The 23,468-nt window shown below is 39.9% G+C and overlaps 1 protein-coding gene across 1 annotated transcript in view; it reads right to left on the reverse strand.

Annotated features, from left to right (window-relative positions):
- The window catches only part of LOC121885373 (metal transporter CNNM4), a 29,598-nt gene that overhangs the window by 2,433 nt on the left and 3,697 nt on the right, over positions 1-23,468 (reverse strand). Inside the window, exons 2-5 of the mRNA XM_042394765.1 lie at positions 17,771-17,914; positions 16,196-16,330; positions 13,723-13,892; positions 7,929-8,025 (exon numbers count right to left, since the gene is read on the reverse strand). Of these exons, the coding sequence (XP_042250699.1) occupies positions 7,929-8,025; positions 13,723-13,892; positions 16,196-16,330; positions 17,771-17,914 (546 nt within the window). The remainder of the gene's footprint in view (positions 1-7,928; positions 8,026-13,722; positions 13,893-16,195; positions 16,331-17,770; positions 17,915-23,468) is intronic.

A 23,468-nucleotide genomic window follows, 5' to 3' on the forward strand; every position in this document is an offset into this window, starting at 1 on the left:
AGACGGGGGGTGAGGACGCAAGAAAGAAGAAGAAGAAGAAGAAGAAAAAAAATAGCAAGGGCAATCATGCACACACACACACACACACACATAAATACACACTTTTAAACATTAACAAAAGCAGAAAACACACAGAAAAACAAGATGATGGTGTCAGAAAACAGGGATAAAATATGAGCAGTGAGGTCGGATCACACAAACACACAACGTTAACATCAACGTCACACGTTTACTATGATTGATTGATGGCGTAGAGGTGAGAACGTGTTTCAAACATGCCATGCGGCGAGGCAAAGTGCATCGTTTGAGCGTTTCGTGGCTAAAAAAAACAAAAAACAAACAAACAGGAGCTGTTGTGGAGCTGAGAGGACGGAGCTCTCTCATTGGTTTGGGTTCAGTGATGTCATGGAGAGGGGACACGAGCACATCCTCGCTCCGGCCTGAAGGTTAGTGTAGAAGGAGAGCGACGTCGGTGATGATCACAGAACTTCAGTTGAAAGTCGTGTAAGGGGGAGATCAGGCCGGGAGGAACGGCACAACATCTGCGCTTAAAGGAATAGTTCCACATTTTGGGAAATACTCTTATTTGCTTTTTTTTGCTGAGAGTTAAAGGAGAAGATCGATACTATACATTTAATAATCCCCCCTATTTAGCACTCATAATAAACAGTTAATAAGTGGTTTATAACACACTATGATGTGGTTGTAAGCAGATGTAAGTGTTTATTTATGTATTTGTCAACAACTATAACTCCTCCTGTGGGCACCAATAATAAAATACAGCTGTAACAACATAAAATATGTCTTCATAGGAGAAGTTATAATTGCATTTTTAAGTGTTTACATAAAGAAACACTTAAAAATGTCCTTATATCTGCTTATAACTACATTATAGTGTGTTATAAACCATTTATTAACTGTTTATATGCGTTTACTGCTAAATAGGAGGACTTAAAGTAAAGAGTTCACACATAATCAGCTATCCAGGCTCTATTTAAAACCAATCAACCTCTAAAACTCACTAATTAATACTTACGCTATCCATATTTTCGTACCTATTAGCTTCCCTACAATCGAGATACATGTGTGAACAAAACAGTTGAAAGTTGCAACATGAAATATTTTCTTCATGTGTTAATTTTGACCTTTTACTGATCAAAACAAACCCCAAAGCCACCGTTGGTGATATAAGCAGCGCTCGCAAATCACTTTTCTGAAACAGGCCCGACGCATGAGATTGGTATCGATCTTCTCTTTTTATTCTTTGCGAGAAAGCAAGTAAGGCTATTCCTCTAAATGTCAAACGATTCCTTTCATCAAAGGTCTACGGTCATCAGTCATCAGATTATGCTTCTCCTGTTGTTGATATAATGTCACAGGAGTGATGAAAAGCATTTGACCGTGGATCAGTGTTTAAAAGAGGAGGAGGAGGAGGAGGTGGTAGTGAGAAGGTTAAGAGATTAAAGGACTCCGTACTCAGGGCCCCATCCAGCAAGTCTGTCGGGACTCTTTTCACACTGTAATAATCTGAGAGTTAATGTCTGCTGACGATCTGTCAACGAACACCAACCTGCAACCTGCATCCGTCCTCAGCTGAACATACTACAGTTTGCTTCGTATTATAATCATTATAGGTGAATCTACTGTAACGTGGAAATGATTAGTCAATCAGTTAGTTTAATGGCAGAAAGTCAACACTAATTTAGTCGTTTTAGTCAAAAAAAACTAACTCAAGGTCCACTTACTAGCTGGAGCTTTCAGCTGCATCTCAAGCAGATATAGACCATGATAAGACCATGAGATGAGGTTGAAAATCTCATAATGATATATCACTTATCAATAGCAATTTTTGTTACACGACCCATTAAGTTATTTTTATCAACTGCAACCAAGAAATGTAGTAAGCAGAATGTTTTACAGATGAAAGATAAACTCGTCACTACTCTCTTGTGGCTTCAAAACATCTATTTCTGTCAGTTACCAGCGGACATGTTCGCCGATACAGATCCACCTGCAATGAGTTGATATCAGCCAATATATCTGTTGGAGTCTGGTTGAAAGCTCTAGAAAACCTGTAAGGACCTTGAGTTAAGACGTTTTTTTAGGTTAAACTAATGTTTGAATGAATGTTAACACTCAGCTGTTATGATAATTGATTAATAGCTGTAATAAATCAAACATTCTCTGCTTCCAGCTGTGATTTGCTGCTTTTCTGTGTTTTGTATCTTTGGGTTTCAAACTGTTCTTCAGACGATACAGTTTGAAGATGTCAGATGGGTTTTGGGAAACTGTAATGTGAATTTTTCACTATTTTCTCACATTTTATAGATTAAATGATTAAACAATAAATCAGTGACAGATTAATGGATAGTAAATGCAATCGTTGTCGCAGTACTAATCTACTGATGTCTCTTCTTCTATTAACTCTATATAAGTCTAATTTACTCATCATTTGTCACCAGAAAATAGTGAGAAATGGCCATTATAATTTCCTGTAGCCCAAAAGTGACTTCTTTTTTTTTTTGCATCAACAATCAAACAGCCATAAATTTTCAATTTGCAGTGATGTAAAACAGAGAGAAGCAGCAAATAAATAGAGTTTGGGGTTTTTTGTGATATTCTATTGACAGCAGAATAACTGATTTACCTTCTGAATATATTATTAATGGACTTTTTTGTTACTGACCAAAATGCATCCATAAAATCTTTTGATTCAGTTTTAGTTCCAAATCAAATATCTGACTGCATTTCATTTGGGTAAATGTCTTATATGCCTGCTTGTGTTTAGACAACATTTAACATTTATGAACTTTGGCTTTTATTGATGAAATTTAAAAAAAAAAAAGGTTTTGGATGAAAACATTCTTATATTCCTCAAAATAAGGCATCAAAAAAGCATCTTTTTTTGGCATCAGTAGAGTCATATTGACACTTTAAATCATTAATATTGAACAATTTCAAATTGATACCCAGTCCGTCCTACGTACAATATAATTTATCTAACTATTAAGCAGGCCCCTCTCTTAAATGTCAGTCTGAATGAAGTCAAACATGACTGAAAATAGTAAAAAAAAAAAAAAAAAGTAGAAAAAAAGGGCAAAAGGCAAATAAAACTTTTAAATGAAATGTCTTGAACTCTTGTCAACTGTCGGTGTTCACTACAGGTGTGTACTTGCTGGAGCAGGGCTCTGAAGATGATGGAAAGAGTAAATGGTGAAACTGGCTTAACGAGGAACCCCCCCCCCCCCCCCACCCTCCTCTGGCCCATGCGAGTGTTTACCTGGGAAACGAGAGAACAGAGAAAACCTCTTAAGAGAGAGGCGTCTTGGAGGGGGGGACGCCACTGATGGGGAGAGAGGAGGGGTGACAGCTGAGAGAGAGGAGGGGGGAGGAAGGGGCAGAGAGAGAGAGATGAGCTGGTTTATTTATTTATTTTTTTTTAGTTTTTCCATTTCAGCAGAGTGTAAATCGCATCCTTGCCGGGTTTACACTTCTCGGTGGGTGAAGCGTCTGGAGGTTTTTATTTTCACTCAGAAGCCTCAGCAGCTGATTCCACTGTCTCCTTAACCCGCTGTGCTGACTGGTTGGGACGGTAACATGTTGCTATGATACATTGCACTGCATCATACACTGTACAGTGAAGCTCACTGAAATTTTTACTCTCTATGTTTGCATCTTCTGCACTAAAAAATAACTCCAACTGAAATTACATCTAATCATCCCTTTCTGCAGTCAAGGTGTTTTTAAATGGACTGTTAATAGTTGTTATTATTAAAATGAAAGAAAATGTCTTGGGAAATGCTCCTTTTTGTCTTAGCCGGCTGGAGGGGTGCGTCGGTATCTGTGTTTGATTGATAGCAGCTTGAAGGCTACCAGTGTTACTCTGTATGAACGGAGACAAAGTTAACAAACTGCTGTAGCTACAAGTCATGGACAGACAGTGTGTTGCTAACAGGGATTGTGAAGAGCAACGACCAAACAGCATCTAACGGGTCCAAAATGACATTTGCAGGTATGTTTACATGCTGTTTAATGTGCTGCAGCTGAGCAGCTGATTAGCTCTTTAGCTGCTAACTGACGTTAGCAGTGAATGTTTGTTTGGTGACTTGTTCAACAAGCTAAGCTGCAGGACAAGATGTGTGTTCATGTTTGTAAGTTAGATGAGAAGGAGACTTTAGCAGGAAAGCTAATGTGGGTTGTTGTTCAGAGTCTGTGGCTCTTTTGTTGCAGGATGCAATCAGGCTCAGTGTGACCGTCTGCTCTGACTATGATAGAACGGCACGTTATCGCTTTATGAAAAGATTTGATTTGCTGTATTGAAGTAACTCCAGCTATGTAAGTGGATGATGGAGCAGTATCGAAATAATGTGAAACTAGGGGGTGCCATCATTAAATTAAAGAATATACAATATAAATGTGTCGCTTTTGGTTTCTGATTTTTTCTCAAAGGAGAACACAAATGATTTGGTGTGTTGCTTTAATTTCAGATGGACTTAAATCAGTGTTCAAAAATTCATCCAGGTGCAGAAGATGACAAGACACAGAGCACATATAATACTTTGACTTATGTAATAGATAATGCCTGATGTCGTGTATGTTTACTTATTTGAATGGATGCTACACCTGACATGAAGCTGAACCATCTCTGTAGTCACACTGCAGTACTCTATGTATGAATGCAGTAGTAGTTTTTCGGTGTTTGTAATTATAATGCAACTTTCTGCTAGAAATCTGACAAGTATCTTTATTAGTTAACAACTTGGGGTCAGACTGATACCTGAAAGAACTCCCAACAAATAACTGTATGTGCTACTACAGTAAACCGGACGGGATTATTACATAACTGGCTGGGTGAGTATTTCATTCTGAACTGTTACAGGTTTGTTGATTAAGTTCATATATTGTCACACTAAAAAATGTTATCCTGTTGGTTTCTATGTCTTTAAATCTTCAATATTTGATGTTTTGTCCACTTGTTTTCAGCAGGAACAAGTGATTACCTGAGCAGGTAGTGTACAGCAGATTTTTAGAGCTTTTTCTCTAACAGAGGTAGTTAAGTTAAAAATTGCATGGGGTGTTTAGGATGAGAAATGGTCGTATGTTTGGCTTTAAGTGTTTGACATATACATTTACATGACGCTGGACACGCACACACACTGAGCTGCGTAATGTGCACATAAAGTACAGACAGCATTTGATCCAGGACAGAGAGAGAAACAGAAACAGGTCAACAGGAAAGGAAAAACAGCAGAAAAACATTTTATCAGCAGTTACAATCACCAGCAGTGAAACAGCAGTGATGTGCTTTATAGATGCTGCCTTGATAACTGACATGACAAGTAGGCTCAAACACCTGCCACACACTGACACACACGACCTCTACTTCCCCATTTCAGGCCCTGTGTTCAGGCTACACCTGCATCTTTTTGTGTAAACTTTGCATAATCAGGGAACATGGAAAACAGCTGTGTACACTTGTTGCCCGTGTGGTTGCTCCTATATCTTCATTTACTACTTTAATTGATATTTTTCAACTCAAATCTCACATCACAGCTCCTCAATCTGCGCCAATGAAGCAAATCAAATGGCACAAATTATTAAGAGTCTTACAAAAAAAGTCTTATGGGAATCCTGCTGAGTAACCTAAAGGTATTCCCGCAGAAATTAAACTTTAACATTTCTTGCAGGAATTTAAAAGGAAATCAGTATAAACGGATCCTGCACAACCTGGGAATCCTGCAGGAACTTGAGAGGACTTTATCCTGCAGTATTATTGCTTTGTTTATTTCCTACATGATGTCATTAGCTGCATCTCGCCTCACATTGCACCTGCTGCATTACAACAGCAATTCGGATTAAGCCTATTGACTTTTCCACTCCTCTCTTCAAACAAACTGCTTCATTACCGACTCACTGACTCAGCTCTTTGTGAAAGGACATCAGCAGACTGTGGCGAACAGAAAGATCTTCACAGATCGTTTCCCACCATGCAGCAGAGGGGGTAACGTGCTAAAGGGATTCCTGCCTATGCTAATCAACCTGCATGTTGATCCTTTGATAATTACATCAATACATACTGCTGTGGTGCCTCATGCAGCAGAGCCAGAGATATCCTCCTCTTTATTCTACACTTTCTTGTTCCTTGTGGAAACCTGGCCTCTACATTACCCACAATGCAATTCGACCGCCGAGAGTTTGGTCAGAGATTGGGGTGTTTTATGCTAGTAGCGGCTAATGTAGCCTAGAGCTGCTAGCATCCAGCAGAGATGAGGAGCTACCTCACTTCTTTCTAACTCCACACCCCCAGATTTTTTTACTTTTCAATCTTGTAGTCTTCAGCCCCAACTGACGCTGACTCAGGTGACATTACTTGAGGCAATTTATCAGATTTTGTCATAAACTGTAAAAAAATATGGACGCAGTCTCTGTGACGTCACCCATTGGTTTGTGGACTGCCATTTTGAAGCCTTGAGTTTGGCGATTTGACTGTCGCCATCTTGGATTCGCTAGGCTTGGATTTTATTTGGAGGCAGAAGTGACCATATTTGGACGAGAGGGTGGAGCTGACCCTAGCGCTAGCTGCTAGCTTGGTTAGTATGGTGCATTTACAGTCAATGGATAACTGTGATAATGCTAATGCTAATTTTCCCTAGTGACAAACAGGCTTCAAACCATTAAAACAAAATGTACTTACCGGAAAAACTGGACAGCCGACTCCTTAGAGGGTCTTTTAGTGCAACCAAACGCTAAACAAGACTTTTTTAGGCCAAAATGTTACAGTTAACTTTCATGAACTGAAAATACTCTGCAACAGCTACACCTATACTCCGAATCTGGGGGGTTACGCCATGGTTACGTTACATAATCAACATTGTTGCTGAGGTAGCGACTTGTCAATCCCAAGGCAACCACGCCCTAAAGGATACGCTGCTTTATCGTCTATTTTACCCTAAATGAGACCATAATTTACAAAATGAACATCATGATGCATTGAAGAAGACTTGAAACTAGCGATTGAGACCATAAAGAAGTAGGGTCATTTTCTCATAGACTTCCATACAATCGGACTTTTTTTGCCACCAGTGGAGTCGCCCCCTGGTGGCCATTAGAGAGAATGCAGGTTTAAGGCACTTCCGCATTGGCTTCACTTTTCAGACCAGGAGCCATCCGCTTGGATATCACACAGCAGCTCCCTCTGGAGACACAAGAGGCTTTATACTACTTTTTACACAGAGAACAGGTGGTCAATCAGTGACCTTCCTCTTTAACTGGTTCATACTAACGATGAGATTTTTTGGGCAGGAGTATTTTAGCATCACAGTTCATACAGTTCAGTAGTTGTGAGGGAAATCATCTCATTCCAACAGTTGCTTCGGGGTCTTTACAGTATGTAGTTTACTGTCCAGATGAAAATCCCCTGTTGCACCTGATAATATAACATCACTTATAATGAGATGTTTGTCTCTCCCTTCACCTACTCCCATTTTAGTGACCGCTTTGCTTTATAAAGATTTCACTTCATGTCAAACCATTCTTCTTTATTTATTTTATTTATTTTCTACTGACAACTACTGACGCTGCTAAATTTGTTATGTTTTCATCTGCTGACTTCCGAAAGCAGGACTTAAAGCTCTGTGCTCTTTTTACTCTTGGTTAACATTAGTTTGTGAATAAAACAGGCCTCACGTTTTGATATGAGGGCATCAATTATACTAATGATTAAATCTCATTAACATGTGACATTCATCAAGATGAAGCGAGACATTTATGTGGGCCTACGAGTAAACCTCACAGAAAAGTAAGTAAAAGAGGTTCAGGATAGAAAACAGGACAGAGTGTGAAAGTGTTGCAGCGTTTTTTTTAGTGTTTTCTGTTGATTTGAATGACTTTGTATATGTGTGTGAATGTGTTTGTACATGTCGTCTCACCCAGTGATGGTGTACTTAGAGCCATGACGCCATAGTAGGAGAACGGGCCGGTTTCAAATTTCATGTTTTCGTTTCCGGCTTCCACCTCCACTCGGCCCTGAAACACACACAAACACACACACACACAGAGGTCATTTTGTTTGATAAACCCATCATCTGACAGTAGCCACATGTTCATCCAAATGTAATGCAAATTTCAGCCAAATTTCTAGAAAATCTGCAACATAAAATTCAAAAAAATGCACATTTCCATCCACTACTGTTATGTGAATATTCAGCGTTGGTTCATCAAGATAAACAGTTGGTGCCGTTAAACCGTTGCAGAAGAAGAGGACACATCAAGATAACATCATTAAAAGAGCGGCAGTCAAAACGATAGAAAACCATGAGGAAAACATGATGAAAATATAACATTTCTCTTTGTTTCATGTATTAATTTAAGGAACGTTACAGTCTCCTCGTCGCTCCACACACATCTGATGTTTTCGTCTCTTCAGAGGACGTTAAAGTCACATGTACGTCATGATTTATTCACTAAATGTGTTTCCGTATCATTTTGTGGCATTTTACTTTTATCAACACACCAACTTTTCCATCTCAGCAAAGAGTAAATACATGTTGATCATATTTAGAGATTTTTTTTTTCCAAATGTTTGGCATTTCCACTCAGGTTTTTTTTTAATGCACAAATTGAAAATGCAAATAAAAACAGGTGGATTGAAACACACCTGCTGTAAATTATAACTGTGTTTGACTCAGTCAGGTGCAAAATCCGGGAGTCGTCTCCTGTGACAGTAACAGAAACACTTTGACGTCCTATAAATATTACATTCTGCCACAGGTGCACTAGTCCAGCGTCCAGTGTCTCTTTACCTCAAACACACACGCACACACACCCCCATACTGACAAACATAGCATCCAGTATCTCTGTGGCTCTGTTAGATCTCCACAACCAGGACACCCCACAAGGTCTATGACACACACACACACACACACACACACACACACACACACACACACACACACACACACACACACACACACACACACACACACACACACACACAGGTTGTTTGGAGGTGGAACAGGAGCAGCTGAGCTCCGGTTGCATGCTGAGTGTCTGCAGTCACTTTATCCACACCTCAGGTGTCAACAACAAAGCCTCCGTGAACAAACACACACTTTCAAACACGGCTCGACACAAACAGCCACCAAATTACAACATTTACACGCAGAACAAACAAGCTTCAAACCGACGGCGCCTCATCTTCTTGTGACAAAATGACAAATCAAAACTTCCGCTCAAAATCTTCTGAACATGTTTGAATACTGCTAAAAAATAATAACATGAGTCATGACTTAATTATTAATTGTTAACAATTGTCACAGTTTATCATAATAAAGCACAAGAAGGACTTCCTGCATCAGAAAGTTCAGTCCAGGTCACAGAGTCATAGTAACCCAAACATCTGGTGACATGTTTTTTGTTTTTAATGCCTCCTCTTTCTACTTGCTTTGTTCCTCTGGTTGTAATTTAATGTTCACTGTGGAAGCCTCAACATATGTTAGTGGTTTTAGAAAACGTGTAAATGTGCAGCTAAGGATTATCCTCACTAGGGCTGCCCCCCCCAAGAGTCAACCAACCGTTAGCCAATGAGAAGAGTCTTAGTCAACCAAGTTTTCATTGGTCGGTTAGTCGCAGGAAACAACAAAACCCTCAAACTCCATTTGAGAGCTGCACCTTGTCAAATTAGGTCTTGTATTATGGCTGTGAAGTGTATGAAATGCTTTTAATTTGAAATGACGGATCCAGGAAGTGGTGACACGTGGCAACCCCCGGCCGATCAAAACAAAACATTGGTCGGCCTTCGACCTGTAGCTTCATCACTCAGTCAGTGACTCTGTCCGCTGTGATAACAGAAGCACTGATTCTTCTGGAAATATCTGTCAACTTCTGACACTTTCCTGCCAGGAAACCGGCTAAAAGGAGAGAAACGAGGATTTAACGGAACTAACTGACCCACAGGACTGAAAAAGGTAACTCAGTCTCCCTGCTGGTTGTTCCGACACATTCAAAATTATTACTGCTTTTGCTGTTAGCATTGTCGTTAACAGGCGGCTCGTTTCGTGCTTGCAACCCCAAAAAATATTTATTTAAATAATTAAATTAATATCATAAACGTGCAACGACTAGTCAACTAGGAAAATCTTTGTTCGGGGGGGCAGCCTTAATCTTCACTATCGATTAATCTGTCAATAATTTTGGAGTGTTCAGATCCAACTGACGCTGACTCAAGTGACATCACTTGAGGCAATTTATCAGATTCTACACAGCTCCCTCTGCAGACAGGAGGACTCCCCAACACCTGGAACCTCTTGGCTTTGTTCTGCATTGTAGACTTCTCAAAGAACTTGAGGTTATGATATGTAGCACAACAAGCTAGCAAAGCTGTAAACAGAGCTCCTGCACATGCTCAGTGGTGTCTGCCTTACACAGAACTACTCTCAGGAGAATGAAAACATGATCACTGTTATTAGTCTTTGGAGCCGTTTCTAAACAAACTAACATGACTAAACTCTTGATAATGAAGGAACATGTCACCCAGTGCAGCGGTGTGGCTCACTGACATGTTTTTAATAGTTTCTGGACAACAACGGAGGTCTACGGCTTTGATACACACACTAGGGATGTGCAGAGGGCCCAGTATTTGTATTTGTATCTGTATTTGTTGAGGCAGCAAAATTATTTGTATTTATATTCAAATAAAAGTGGAAAGAGGCTTAAAAATCCTGTTTTTGTTTTTATTACACTTATAATTTTATATAATTTATGCGTCATGTAGCAGGTGGATGTGACTCCCCTCATTGAGACCTGCTGATAGACGTAACAGCAGAGCAGAGGAGAGACTGAGATAGTGATGTAACTGACCTGCTCGCTGGTATTTTTTTTCTTCCCAAAAACAAATAATTTTAAAAATATTTGTATGAAACAAATATTCGTAAAAAAAACCCCAAAAAACCCCCACTATTTGTGCTTTGCCGAATAACGTATTTGTATTCGGGCACACCCCTAACACACAATACTTGTTAGTCGATCAGTTCATTGTTGGTTTGGATTCAAACATGAGATTTGTTGACAATAAGGAAAACACAGAATATCACCTGCCTTATCCTTTAAGGAATTAATCATTAAATGTAAAAAAATGTCAAAATAATTGTGCGAAAATGCCCCTCACAGTTTCTCAGAATCTCAGGTGACGTCTTCAAATGTATTAAATGTATAAATGTTTTGACCAACAGTCAAAAATATTCAGTTAACAAAGATGTAAAACAGAGAAAAGCAGCAAATCATCATTTTTTTGCTTGAAAAATGCCTGAAACAGTTGATCGATTATCAAAATAGCTGCTGATCAACTTTCTGTCGATCCACTGATTAATTAATAATTTAATCTCTCGTGTGTCGATCGTCTCCGTCGCTCACTTCTTCCCTCTCTTTCTCTCCGTCAGACCTCCCTCTCTTCCTGCTGCAGAGGAGGGATTTACTGGCAGAATGAAACTAAACTCCTCTCCGCTGTTTATTTCACACTCCATATGCTCCGCTGTGTCGTCTCTCTCGCTGTCTCTTCTCATCTGCTTTTCTACTTTGCCACCCTCTTTAACCCTTCAATCCCCTCTCCCCTCGATCTGTCCCTCTCTCTTACATAAGAGGATCTATTAGTGAAGGTCGTGCAGAGCGAGGAGCCCCTCTGACACACCCGTGATCATCAGAGCGAAAACAGAGACAACAACAACAACTGTTTGTGTGTCTGCATGAATATATTTATATCATAATGGATGATTATTAACAGCTGTGCTGAGCGACACATTTGATTTATTCCTCCAAAACTTACAAAGAACGTTTTATTTTGCAGCTTTTCGGCATTTAGTGCTGCTTATTAGAGACGGACACACTAATATCCAGAGATATGTGCAGATACAAAAATGTGTTGTTATTCAAATTTAAAGTGTAATTACATCTAAAACAATTACACTAGTTGATTAAGTGAGAAGACAATAGACAGATGATTAATCTGCTACTATTTTGATGATTAATTTATCGTTTAAGTCATTTTTCAAGTAAAAATACCAAACGTTTTCTGCTTCCAGCGTCTCTAATGTGATGATTCGCCACTTTTCTTTGTCCTTTGTGATATTGAAACTGAATATTTTTGAGTTTTGGACTGTTAGACAGACAAAATAAGACATTTGAAGTTTGGTTTATGGAGAGTAGAACTGCCACTTTTCACTATTTCAACAATGTGATGACCAAATATATAGTATATCAAGTAAAACTACAAAACATTTTCTGGTTCCAGCTTCTCAAATGTGCTTTTGTCTGTTTTATATCATTGTAAATTGAATATTTTGGGGTTTTAGACTGTTGGTCAAACAAAACAAGACATTTGAAGACCTCTGGAAACTAATTTTTCATATTTAAAATAATCCCAAAATAACCGACAGATTCATAGATAATGAAATGTAGCGCTGAAAGTAATGATTATTTTCATTATTGATATACCTGCCTATTATTTTCTTGTTTAATCAGATAATTGTTTTGCCTACAAAATGTCAGAAAATAATGAAATTTCCTGTTTTAATCTCTCTTAGAGCCCATGTTGACGTCTTCAAATGTTGTGTTTTATCTGATCAACAGTTAAAAATCCAAATTTATTCAGTTTAATATTGTTCATGATATAGAAAAGCTTCAAATCATCACATCTGAGAAGTTGTAACCAGCTAATTTTGGGCATTTTTACTTAAAAAATGATTAAAATGATTAAATTGTTGCAGCTCTGATGAAATAATATGATGAAAATAATCACTAGCAGCCGTATTTGTTGAAAATCTAAACCCTGACTAATACTTCCAACAAAACAAGTAGTTTAACCAATAAAATGTCCCTATTTTATTAATATTGGCCTGTAACAGATCTATGAAGCATTATCAGTATAGAAACTGTCAACTCAGCAAGGTTCCTCTGAAATAACACAAACAAAAACACCCACGTAATTACCTTAAGTCAGGTGTGTCTTAAAAGGTCAACGTGTTTAGAAGCTGCATCTGTGTTAATACCCTCACCAGACCGACGCTGTGACCCGACATAAACCTGCTTTTGTCACCAATTTAAAAAACAGGGTCAACCTGCGTTATCCAATCTGACTTCATTATATGACCAGCAGGTGAGACGAGACCGACGCTGTTCAGCTGCCATAACGGACACACCAAACAGTATTTTTACTGTTAATTACCATGTATTTTATGTATTTTTACTATCACCATCACTGCTGTTTATTTATTTATTCATGTGACATAACATTTGGTGACACATTACAGTTACTAACAGGACATTCACATATTAATTGTGTTTTATATGTGTTGATACAAGTTAAAACTGTTTTCTATGTCTTATATGATTGTACTCTATTATATACTGTCTGTAATGATTTTGTATATTGTGTGTATATCTCACCCTCAAAGTTGTTTTTGTGTTTTCTACTTGTTGAAAAGACAATAAAACAAGAATTAAAGTTCATTCTTGACTTTGGAAATAGTATTTTGACAAATTAATTAGAACTCAAGGTCCACTTACTTGCTTTTTCCAGTCAGTTTTCCAGTGATTTTAGCCACTGTACTTTTTAAAATATTGGATACTGAAAAATCTGATTGTTGCACCTCTAAAGCAACACAACATCTGTAAAAATGGTTTAAAAACAGAGTTTCTCTGGTCAGCTGTGTGTGTGTGTGAATGTGTACCTGCAGAATGAGTATGAAGTAGTCCACAGGTTTGCCTCTCTGGTACAGGAAGTGCTGCGGCGAGCGTTTGTCATTTTCGTTGAACTTGACTTCCTGGATGACGTCTGGGTGTCTGAGGATCCTCAGTAAAACCTTCTCTGTGATCTGGAACGGGCTGAACAGACTCACCTCTGGGAGGGGATGGAACAAAACAAAGGTATTGATAAAGAATATTAGCTTTGTGTTTTATAAAGAGGATTTTTTTTACTTCTTAAGCAGCGATTTCTGTAGCTGCTAAATGCTAACTGTGTCTGTTTGGTGCTGATCAGGTCGTGTACGGTGGCTTTTTAGAGCTTTTTCTCTGAAAACAGCTGCCTGCTGCCAGAATCCTGTTTCTGGATTTCAGCTCTGTGTTTAACACCATCCGACCAGAGCTCCTCCACCATAAGCTGTCCCAGCTGGGCGTGCCTGACCCAATCTGTCACTGGATATTCAGCTTTCTGACAGACGGGACTCAGTGTGTGAGGAAGGGTAAGAACTCCTCCAGAACCCTGAACCCTCAGCACCGGAGCCCTGCAAGGCTGTGTGCTCTTCCCCCTACTATTCACCCTTTATACTAGGGATGTGCAGAGATCCCAGTATTTGTATTTATATTCGAATAAAAGTGGAAAGAGGCTTAAAAATCCTGTTTTGGTTTTTATGACACTTTTTAGAAGATTAAAGTGTTACAATAAGTGTTCATGAATAAACTACCTTATGAAGGAGGTCCCCACATCGGGTCTCGAACTGGAGTCTCCCAGATCATAGACGACTGCGCTGACTACTGAACTAAAACTTTACTAATCGCCTCATTACAGGCAGACCGAAACACAGAGACAGCACAGCATGTAACGTGTAGTAGAACTTCAAAGGTGATTCTTGCTTTGCATTTTTCATTTATTGCCTATTTTTTACAACCTAACTGTGTGGGAAGGAGAAGTGGAACAACAGGTTATGGAGAGTCCGTTGGGACTTACCCCTGATAGATGTAACTGACTGAGATAACGATGTAACCGACCTCCAAACTGGTATTTGACATGTTTTTTTTTTCCTTCCCAAAAACAAATATTTTTTAAAATATTTGTATGAAACAAATATTCGTATAAAACCCACTATTTGTGCTTTGCCGAATAATGTATTTGTATTCGGGCACACCCCTACTAAACACAGCAATTCATTCAGTTCAATCATTTAGATTCTTGGCACCACCATCAGTCAGGACATTAAATGGGAGAATAATACAGTTTCCATCTGTAAAAACACTCAACAGAAGCTTTTCTTTTTGAGGCAACTCAATCTACCACATAATGCTGGTGCAGTTTTACACCCCCATCACCCAGTGTATCCAGACCTCCATACTGGTCTGGTTCCCCTCAGCCACCCAGAAAGAGAGAGAGAGAGAGAGAGAGAGAGACAGGCTGCAGCACATCGCCTGCCCTCCCTCCATGACATCCACACCTCCAGGGCCAGGAAACCAAACGGGCATCCTGGCCGACCCCTCACACCCCGGCCACCACATATTCAGGCCCCTCTCCTCTGGGAAGAGACACCAGACACAAGGACACTTTTTCCCCTGCGCCATAAAACTCATTAACTGCTAAACCAAACTCCCCCCTCAGCCTACAGACCTGCTGCTATCCTGCACCTGCCACTTTAAACCCCCTCCCACCCCCCCACCCAGCATAACAGTGTCTGTGTTTTATGTTATTAATAGATTTTATTTATATGTTAGATTTTTTACTGAATATAAACGTCTTTGAGTGTCTTGAAAGCAAATTCCTTGTATTTCTATACAAATAAATAATTCTTGAATCCTTCTGAGGCCAAAAACGACACTATGAGAGACGCTGAGAGTGAACCGAAACAGTAAAGTTGCAGCCGGACAGATAAACAACGAGCTGAAACTCACTATAAAGCTCCGTAAAGACAAGAGGAGCTGCAGAGTCACTGATAATTCTCTGTAAGTTCATCACTATGAGTACATTACAAACTGTGTTCAGACAGAAGGAAAAGCAAAGTTTTCGCGTGGCATGATTACGTATAAACTCAATGCAAAGACGCGAGTAGGTGAGAATTCACCCTCGATGTTTAGTTGATGATTATTTTGGAGTTGAAGTCCTGCACTCTGTAGTTTTTGTTAGTATTATTATTTTAATTATTATTTAATGGACTTAATGTTCTGTCACCTGAATTGTTGGATTGTTTTTTATTCTATTTAACAAAAAAGGAATTTATTTGTGTATTTAAATATAAACTACATACTGTATCCATGAAAAATAACATCAAGAGACTGTTTAGTCTGTTTCACAGCAAGGTCACCATGAATCAGTCCCACAGTGGCCGCTGTTAATCCACTGGAGACTCCGACTGCAGAGAAACCGTCTGCTCAACGACAGTGAAACAAATCTGTGCCGGCTCGCTGGCTGAGATTAGCCGCCGCCCACTCAGAGCTCACCTGTGGCCAGGAAACGATGAGCTGCCAGCATGAGCTGAGGAGAGATCTTCACCTTACTGTCGGCGTCGTGCTTGAAGGCGGAGAAGTCGCGTTTGCTTTTATTGGGGTCCACTTTTTTCCTGTTTCTGTTGTCAGCTGCGGAGGGAGACGACACAAAGAAAGAAAGAAAGAAAGAACAGCGGAGGGAGAACGGAGAGATGACGGATGAGTTAGAAAAACACACCGAGCCTCATGCAAGAATATTTACGTATTCTGGTCTCAGCCTGCTGAACGTCACCTGTTCATGAAGGTTCCTGAGATTTCATCATTATATTATTATAACTGACGCCAATAAAAGTATCTGCGGCTGCTGCTGTCAGAAACCAGCAGACACATTTATCAGCGTCAGTCGTCGTATTAGAGGAGCTGAAACTATTAGAAGATACGAATCCATCAGAGCAGCAGCTGCACTGTCACAGAAATAAAGAGGGAACGCTTTGATGTGAAGTTAGATGCTAAAAAAAAACGTCTTTCTAAAGCAAAACGCTCCATCAGAAATATCAGAGGAGAGAATATTACACCCTGCAGTAGCTGCAACACGACGTGATACTGAACAGAGAGACACTGAAGCAGCTGTTTCCTGCTGAAATCTAGACGTTGATGCACCAAAATATGCCAAAAAAACCCTCATAAAATCTAAAAAAAAACTCTCAGTAAACTGGCAGCCATGACGGTGATGATATGCTGAACAGAATATTAATCAGTTTTCTTTAAACTCACTCAGACAGACTTTATAATTATAGGTCAAATAACTTTTTGCCCTTGTGAAGAAATCTGTTCATGGCTCTGAACCACTCATGAATTCTGTTCATACCTCAGATAAAAAGTCTAAATAAAGCAACCGATTCCCTTAAATAACTCATATTGGCCTCTTAAAGAGGACATATCAGGCACATTTCCAGCTCTATATTTATATTCTGGGGCTCTACTGGAATATCTTTGCATCATCATTTCCAGTTAAAAACTCCTCATTTATCTTCTACTGGCCCTTTCTGCAGCCCCTCAGTTCAGCCTCTGTCTGAAACAGGACGTTTTAGCTCCTGTCTCTTTAAGGCCCCGCCTCCTGATGAGCCCACTCTGTCCTGATTGGTCAGCTTCAGGAAGCTTTCTCCAGCTCCAGAGGCTACGTAAACAAACTATAGTTGTAGTAGTGTAGATTTCACTGTTCCTAAAAATGGAAACTTCTCAATTACATCAATACATGAAACACCTTAGCAACGAAGGCTAACAACAGACGGCCGTTTGTGAGCATGTGCGAACAATCTGACATCATCACGAGGGAGGAAATAGAGATGACATTGAAAACAAAGTGTTCAGAGCAGGCTGAAGCCCTGACTTTTGACTTGCAGGCAGCATTTCTACATGTTCACCTCAAGTTTTGGAACTTTTACCATGTTTAGCATCATAACAGTATAAAAATAACAGAAAATCACTTATGTCTCCTTTCAGAACAAATCATATGAGAAGTTCTTGCATGAGGCTCGTTGTCTACAGGATATCAGTGTGTTTACATGCGTGTCGCAGCAGCTGACTCACTGTAAAGATCAGATTCATCCAGGATCTCTGATTTGATAATCTCCTCGATGACGTCCTCCAAGGTGACCAATCCCAGCACCTCGTAGAAAGGATCTCCCTCCCCCTCGTCGTTCACTTTCTGGACGATGGCCAGGTGGGATTTACCTGGCGAGGATAGAGAGAGAGAGAGAGAGAGAGAGAAAGAGATCACCTGAAGGTTACAATCAGTCGTGCTGAATCTGTGTACCAACGTTTTATGATTTTATGACACTCCCTTCGTTCCTGTAAAATAAAAAAAATATCAACTGCCAGGAAAGTAGAGCGGCGTCAAACACAAGGGAGGAGAGGAAGTTGTGAATTTCACTGCAGCTGCTGCCTCCTAAACTTTCGGCAGCTGGCCTTCAAACAGACTCTAAATGAAAACATCTCTTTTTTTGTTTTTCTATTTCGGAGGCAGCGTATCAGCAGCCGAGCCGCCGCCGTTCGATCTGTCAGAGCTCTCGGTGGATTTAGTCTTTAGACTGCCAGGAGGACAGACTGATGCCTTAATATAGCCCAGAGTGGACTAAGAGCTTTGGAGAGAAGAGCTGGAGGAAACTGCCAAAACGAGATGAAGACAGAGGAGGAGAGGCGGAGAAGAAAGAAAAACAGGAGATTAATCCTCTCGTTGGCAACGTTCTCCTCATTAAAAAACTGTTTTTTGTTTGCATGTGAGCCAGTGAATGTCTGCAACAAATAACTGTAACATGACATAATCACATTCATGAACACTGACGCCTGCCAAAAAAGAGCTGAGTAAAGGCACAGAGTGGAAAGCACAGAGTGAAAGCACAGTACCTGGTGAACAGGACAGAGAACCTGTCACAGTGACTGAGCGTCACACACCAGCAACGTCTATTTTGGGCTTTTCAGTGATGCTGCTGTGTTTGCATGAGTGTACAATGTACTTGTGGCCTTAAAGGCGGGGCCCTCAGTTTTTTAAATGTGTCTTAAACAACAGTCAGGAACCTAAATGAACAGTGAAACATGTTTTTCTTGCTGTAATCATTCCTCCTGTTCATACCGACCATTAGAAGATCCCTTTATAATGTATTTACAATGGAAGTGATGGAGGACAGAATGTACAAAAATGTATTTCAAAGTTTATCTGAAGCTAATATGAAGCTTCAGCGTCCAAATGAGTCAAATCAAGTAGATATCTTTCAACGTTACAGTCTTTTTAGTGCCAAAGTTCCTCTTTTTGTTACTATTCTTCCACCTGCAGCTCAACAGGGAAACACAAAGAGGGAATTTGATGCTAAAAAGACTGTAAATGTGTCAGATATCCACTCGGTATGACTAACTCAGACTGCTGAAGCTGAATATAAGCTTCACATCAACTTTTAAATGACTGTGTGGACACACTGTGGATTTTGGCCTCCATCACTTACATTGAAAGCACATTTGAAGGATCTTTTAATATCCAGTATGAACAGGAGGAATGATTACAGCGAGTTCATACGGACACCTGACTGTTGCTTTAACACCACCTGTGCACCTGGTGTCTGAAGTCACAAAATGATTATTGTCCTGTTGTTTTATAATCTAAATATCTTTGCATAACCGTCACTATAAATCTGTCTAAAATGATGAATGAAGATAACGGGTGTTAGAAGGAAGTATTTGTATATTTGGGTGGTGTGATATCACATAATGAGATAACACACATTATTTAAATGACCAAAGTAGCCTAAATATCCCAAATGGACAATAATGAGCCATAAAAATAACAATAAACAAGCACAATGAACAGCCGTGTGCATGTTCCAGCTCCTCCAGTGTGAGGACGTGCTGCTTTTCTGCTTTATTTTTTATACTTCATTGAGACGTTATTTGAGTTTATTGATAACGTCCATACTGATTAAATCATGTTTCAAGTGTTTTATGTGCTATAGTGATACATAATCATCAAAAATATAGTGTAATTGTGATTCACAATGGAAAAAAGTAAATAAATAAATATAAATAATAGAAAAAAAAGAAAGAAGAGAAGATTATTTTACTCTGTCTCTGATTGTAAACTGAATATTTTTGTGTTTTGTGCTGTTGGTCAGACAGTAATACGTCATTCTGGACTCTGAGAAACTGTAATGGACATTTCAACGACAAAGCAACTAATAAATAATTGAAAAATAATCAGCTGATTAACTGGTGATAATGAGATTCATTGCAGCTACAGTTCTGCTAATCAACTTGCACGAGTTTATCAAATAACTCAACACAAACATAAAGAACTCTTTTAAAAACAACCCCTAAAGATCATTAACATTTAATGAAGTTGTTTCCATTAAAACCTTCATATCTGATAAACTGTCATCCAGCTCATGAACTTCCTGTCGTCTGCGTCTGTGGACCAGAACCAGTAAGAAGCAGAACCAGTCAGAAGTCCGGTGCTGAACTGGCTGCTGACACTGAGCCATTATGAGTCATTCTTCATGCCGGCATCAGCCTGTTGAACCGGCGCTGTCACCACCGGACACAGAGCCAGGCCTGCTGGCATTGTTGCAGCCGGTGGCTACTGACATTATGACTCACGTCTCAAACAGCATCATCATCATCATCATCAGCTGCTGTTCTGAGAGCAGAATAGCACTGAGCTGATGTCAACACTGTTACTGTGTTTCCTCTAAACTCTCTCTGTCCCTGCCTGTCTATCCTCCGCTGGGAGGTCAGAGGTCACGGTCAGCGACCCTGCAGCAGCTTCAGATTAGCGGTTTGCTCTGAGGCAACTTCAGCAGAATAAACATTAGCTGGTGCACGAGCTTCAACCTTCAAGCTGAGGGACATTTTCCTGTTTAAAGTGGCTGAATGACTGAATCAGCAACTAGTTTGATAATCGTTTAAATCACTTTTCATGCAAAAATATGAGGATTTTCTGCTTTTCTCTGTTTTATATCATCATAAACTAAAAGTCTTTGAGTTTTCACCTGTTTGTCAGATAAAATAAGCAATTTAAAGACGTCACAAAATTACTATTTCACTATTTTAGTTGCAGCCACAGACCTGCTAATTAACATTTTGGATCCCAAACATCATTTCAAGATCAAGTTTCTTCAAATATCTCAACACAATAAAGATTTTGAATCATGAACATGAACACTGCAGGAGCAAGTTTTTTTCTTCATTATCAAATGACTCATGTAGAAATTACAACAACAAACAAACTAAATTTTTTAAAACTACCAAAGTTTTGAGGAGCTTCATCTTATAAAACACACTTAAAACATTTTATGTCATAAAAAACAGCTAAAGAGAGCAGTTTACAGCTAGCTGGTGAGCCATAGTTAGCTGTAACTTGCTTCTGAGCTTCAATTAATCTGCAGATTATTTTCTCATTGTTGCAACTAAAAATTGCAGAAAATTGTTCATCACCGACTACCTCAAATATCTTGTTTTGTCCGACCAGCAGTCCAAAACCCCCGAAGACACTCAGCTCACAAAAATATAAAACAGAAGAACAAAAGACTGTTTCAAAGAATGTCTCGAGGTTATCCATTAATGGATTGTTTCAGCTCTATTTGCAGCCCTGCTACAAATGAATAGAATAAAGGAATTGAATAACTTAATTCAATAGCTTTACCACAGCATTCATCATCATCACCATCATCATAATGAGCTTTAATCCAAAGCAGGTATGACGCCGTTATGATCCCGGCATTGTATTCAAAGTGCCGATATCAGCGCTGAACTTTCCTAATCCTGCACGCCTGAATGTGCAGATTTTCATCCCATCAAAAACACTCCAGCGGATGATTTCAGTGATTAGTTGCTGCTCTCTGACTGAAGATGATCAGCAGTGAAATCCGCCGCCGCCGTGCTGGAGTGTTGACGGAGAATAAAAGCCCGCCGCCGGATTATGAAACACTGATGTGGCCAATGAATAAAATGCCACATAATCCAGTGCAATGGTGCGGATGTGTTATGCTCATCTACAAATATTTCAGGGCTTATTATGTGATTTCACAGAAGTCAAACACTCCTGCATCACAGAATAAAACCCAGCTGTGTCCTGGCTGTGAAGTGAGTGACGTTGGAGCCAGAACTGAAACAACTGGTTCATTAACTGATTTTGATAATCCATTCACTCCTAAAAGGTCATTTTTAAAGCAAAAATGGCAAATATTTATTGGGTCCAGCTTCTAAAATGTGAATATTTCCTGCACTTAGCCTATATGATAGTAAGACGAGAAGAAGATATCATCATTGACTCTGGGAATTTGTAATCTATATTTTTTGCTATTTGCTGACATTTTATAGACCAAACAATTAACAAATTAATAAAAAATAATCTGTAGTTTAGATGATAAAGAAAGTAATTGTTAGTTGCAGTGTAAAATCAGACTCTAGACTTCAGTGTCTTCATTCTTACCTCGTGTCTAGACAGCAGGAGTGTCAGACGCATTTTTCACGCACACGTCACAGAAAACAGATACGCAGCTGTCTTTGCTGGCTCTGTGCACACTTGTGTCTCACGGGCGTAACCGCGACCTGAAGCATTAATTTACACTTCAAGTCTATTTTCCTCCGTTTTACATGCATCACTACAGTCATATGTGTTGGGCTCTGAGTACTTCCAACACGCAGGTGACCTACACTCAACACCGCACCTGAACGCCTCCCGTGTAGACGCACAGACAGAGCGTTCGCTGCTGCTGCTGCTCTGCTGATATGCTGCTCTGCTGACATGCTGCTCAGCTGACGTGCTGCTCAGCTAACATGCTGCTCAGCTAACGTGTTGGTCAGCTAACGTGCTGCTCAGCTAACGTGCTGCTCTGCTGCTGCTCTGCTGACGTGCTGCTCAGCTGACGTGCTGCTCAGCTAACGTGCTGCTTAGCTAACGTGCTGCTCAGCTAACGTGTTGCTCTGCTAACGTGCTGCTCTGCTAACGTGCTGCTCTGCTAACGTGCTGCTCAGCTAACGTGTTGCTCTGCTAACGTGCTGCTTAGCTAACGTGCTGCTCAGCTAACGTGTTGCTCTGCTAACGTGCTGCTCTGCTGCTGCTCTGCTGACGTGCTGCTCCGCTAACGTGCTGCTAAGCTGACGTGCTGCTCAGCTAACGTGCTGCTCTGCTAACGTGCTGCTCTGCTAACGTGCTGCTCAGCTAACGTGTTGCTCTGCTAACGTGCTGCTTAGCTAACGTGCTGCTCAGCTAACGTGTTGCTCTGCTAACGTGCTGCTCTGCTGCTGCTCTGCTGACGTGCTGCTCCGCTAACGTGCTGCTAAGCTGACGTGCTGCTCAGCTAACGTGTTGCTCTGCTAACATGCTGCTCTGCTAACGTGCTGCTCAGCTAACGTGCTGCTCTGCTAACGTGCTGCTCCGCTGACGTGCTGCTCTGCTAACGTGCTGCTCTGCTACGCTTGCTGTCTAGATTCTTCATTATTTCAAATACTGACTTTTGTGTGGATAAAACCGTTTTGCTCATTACTATTTACCCCAAATGTCCAATGTAATTTGTGGTAAGTAGATAAATATAATTTATGAATATAAAAATAAAATGGTTAGGGCTTTAAGGTGGCTCCTTCCTGTTTACTTAAAGAAATAGTTCAATATTTTGGAAAAACTTAGAAATCTCCTGCCATGAACTGCTGTTTTTACACTTCAGTTTTTCTAAGGATTAAAACAAGATATAAAATGTTAATTTCCAAGTCTTTGAATTTAATATCTTAATCTATATTTCTT

This window comes from Thunnus maccoyii, chromosome 19, assembly GCF_910596095.1.
Source record: "Thunnus maccoyii chromosome 19, fThuMac1.1, whole genome shotgun sequence".
NCBI lineage: Eukaryota > Metazoa > Chordata > Actinopteri > Scombriformes > Scombridae > Thunnus > Thunnus maccoyii.